Here is a 357-nt window from a genome sequence, read left to right as displayed (position 1 = left end):
GGGGGTTTCCCGTCGAAGACGTAAACCGGCTTGATGCCGTTCTCCACCATGCGGATGGTCCGGTAGAACATGCCCATCAGGTGACTCGTGGTCTCACCCTCGTCGTTCTGCAGGACATCGGCTCCCTGCCGCACGGCGATCAGGAACTGGTAGATGCTCATGGAGGCATCGATAGCAACCTTCCGGCCGAAGTAGGACTTGATGTCATTCTCCCGGATGGCGCTGGGAGCCACGTCGGCGATAAGCTTGGCCAGGCCATGGATTCCCATCCTGGGGAAGAGAAAAGGGGAGGCTGGGATCAGCCTCTGCACAGGCCCGGTGCTGGGGGCAGCTGGGAGTTAACAGCTGGGCTGTGGG

The 357-nt window shown here is 61.1% G+C and overlaps 1 protein-coding gene across 1 annotated transcript in view; it reads right to left on the bottom strand.

Moving 5' to 3' along the window:
- FEN1 (flap structure-specific endonuclease 1) overlaps positions 1–269 on the bottom strand; it is a 1,308-nt gene extending 1,039 nt beyond the window's left edge. The window contains exon 1 of the mRNA XM_010137867.1: positions 1–269. Within this exon, the coding sequence (XP_010136169.1) occupies positions 1–269 (269 nt within the window).
- Positions 270–357: the final 88 nt, after the last annotated feature.

The sequence above is a fragment of the Buceros rhinoceros genome, unplaced genomic scaffold, assembly GCF_000710305.1.
Source record: "Buceros rhinoceros silvestris isolate BGI_N320 unplaced genomic scaffold, ASM71030v1 scaffold37736, whole genome shotgun sequence".
Taxonomy (NCBI): domain Eukaryota; kingdom Metazoa; phylum Chordata; class Aves; order Bucerotiformes; family Bucerotidae; genus Buceros; species Buceros rhinoceros.
Note: the sequence above shows the minus strand (reverse complement) of the source record. Positions and strands in the feature narration are given on the sequence as shown.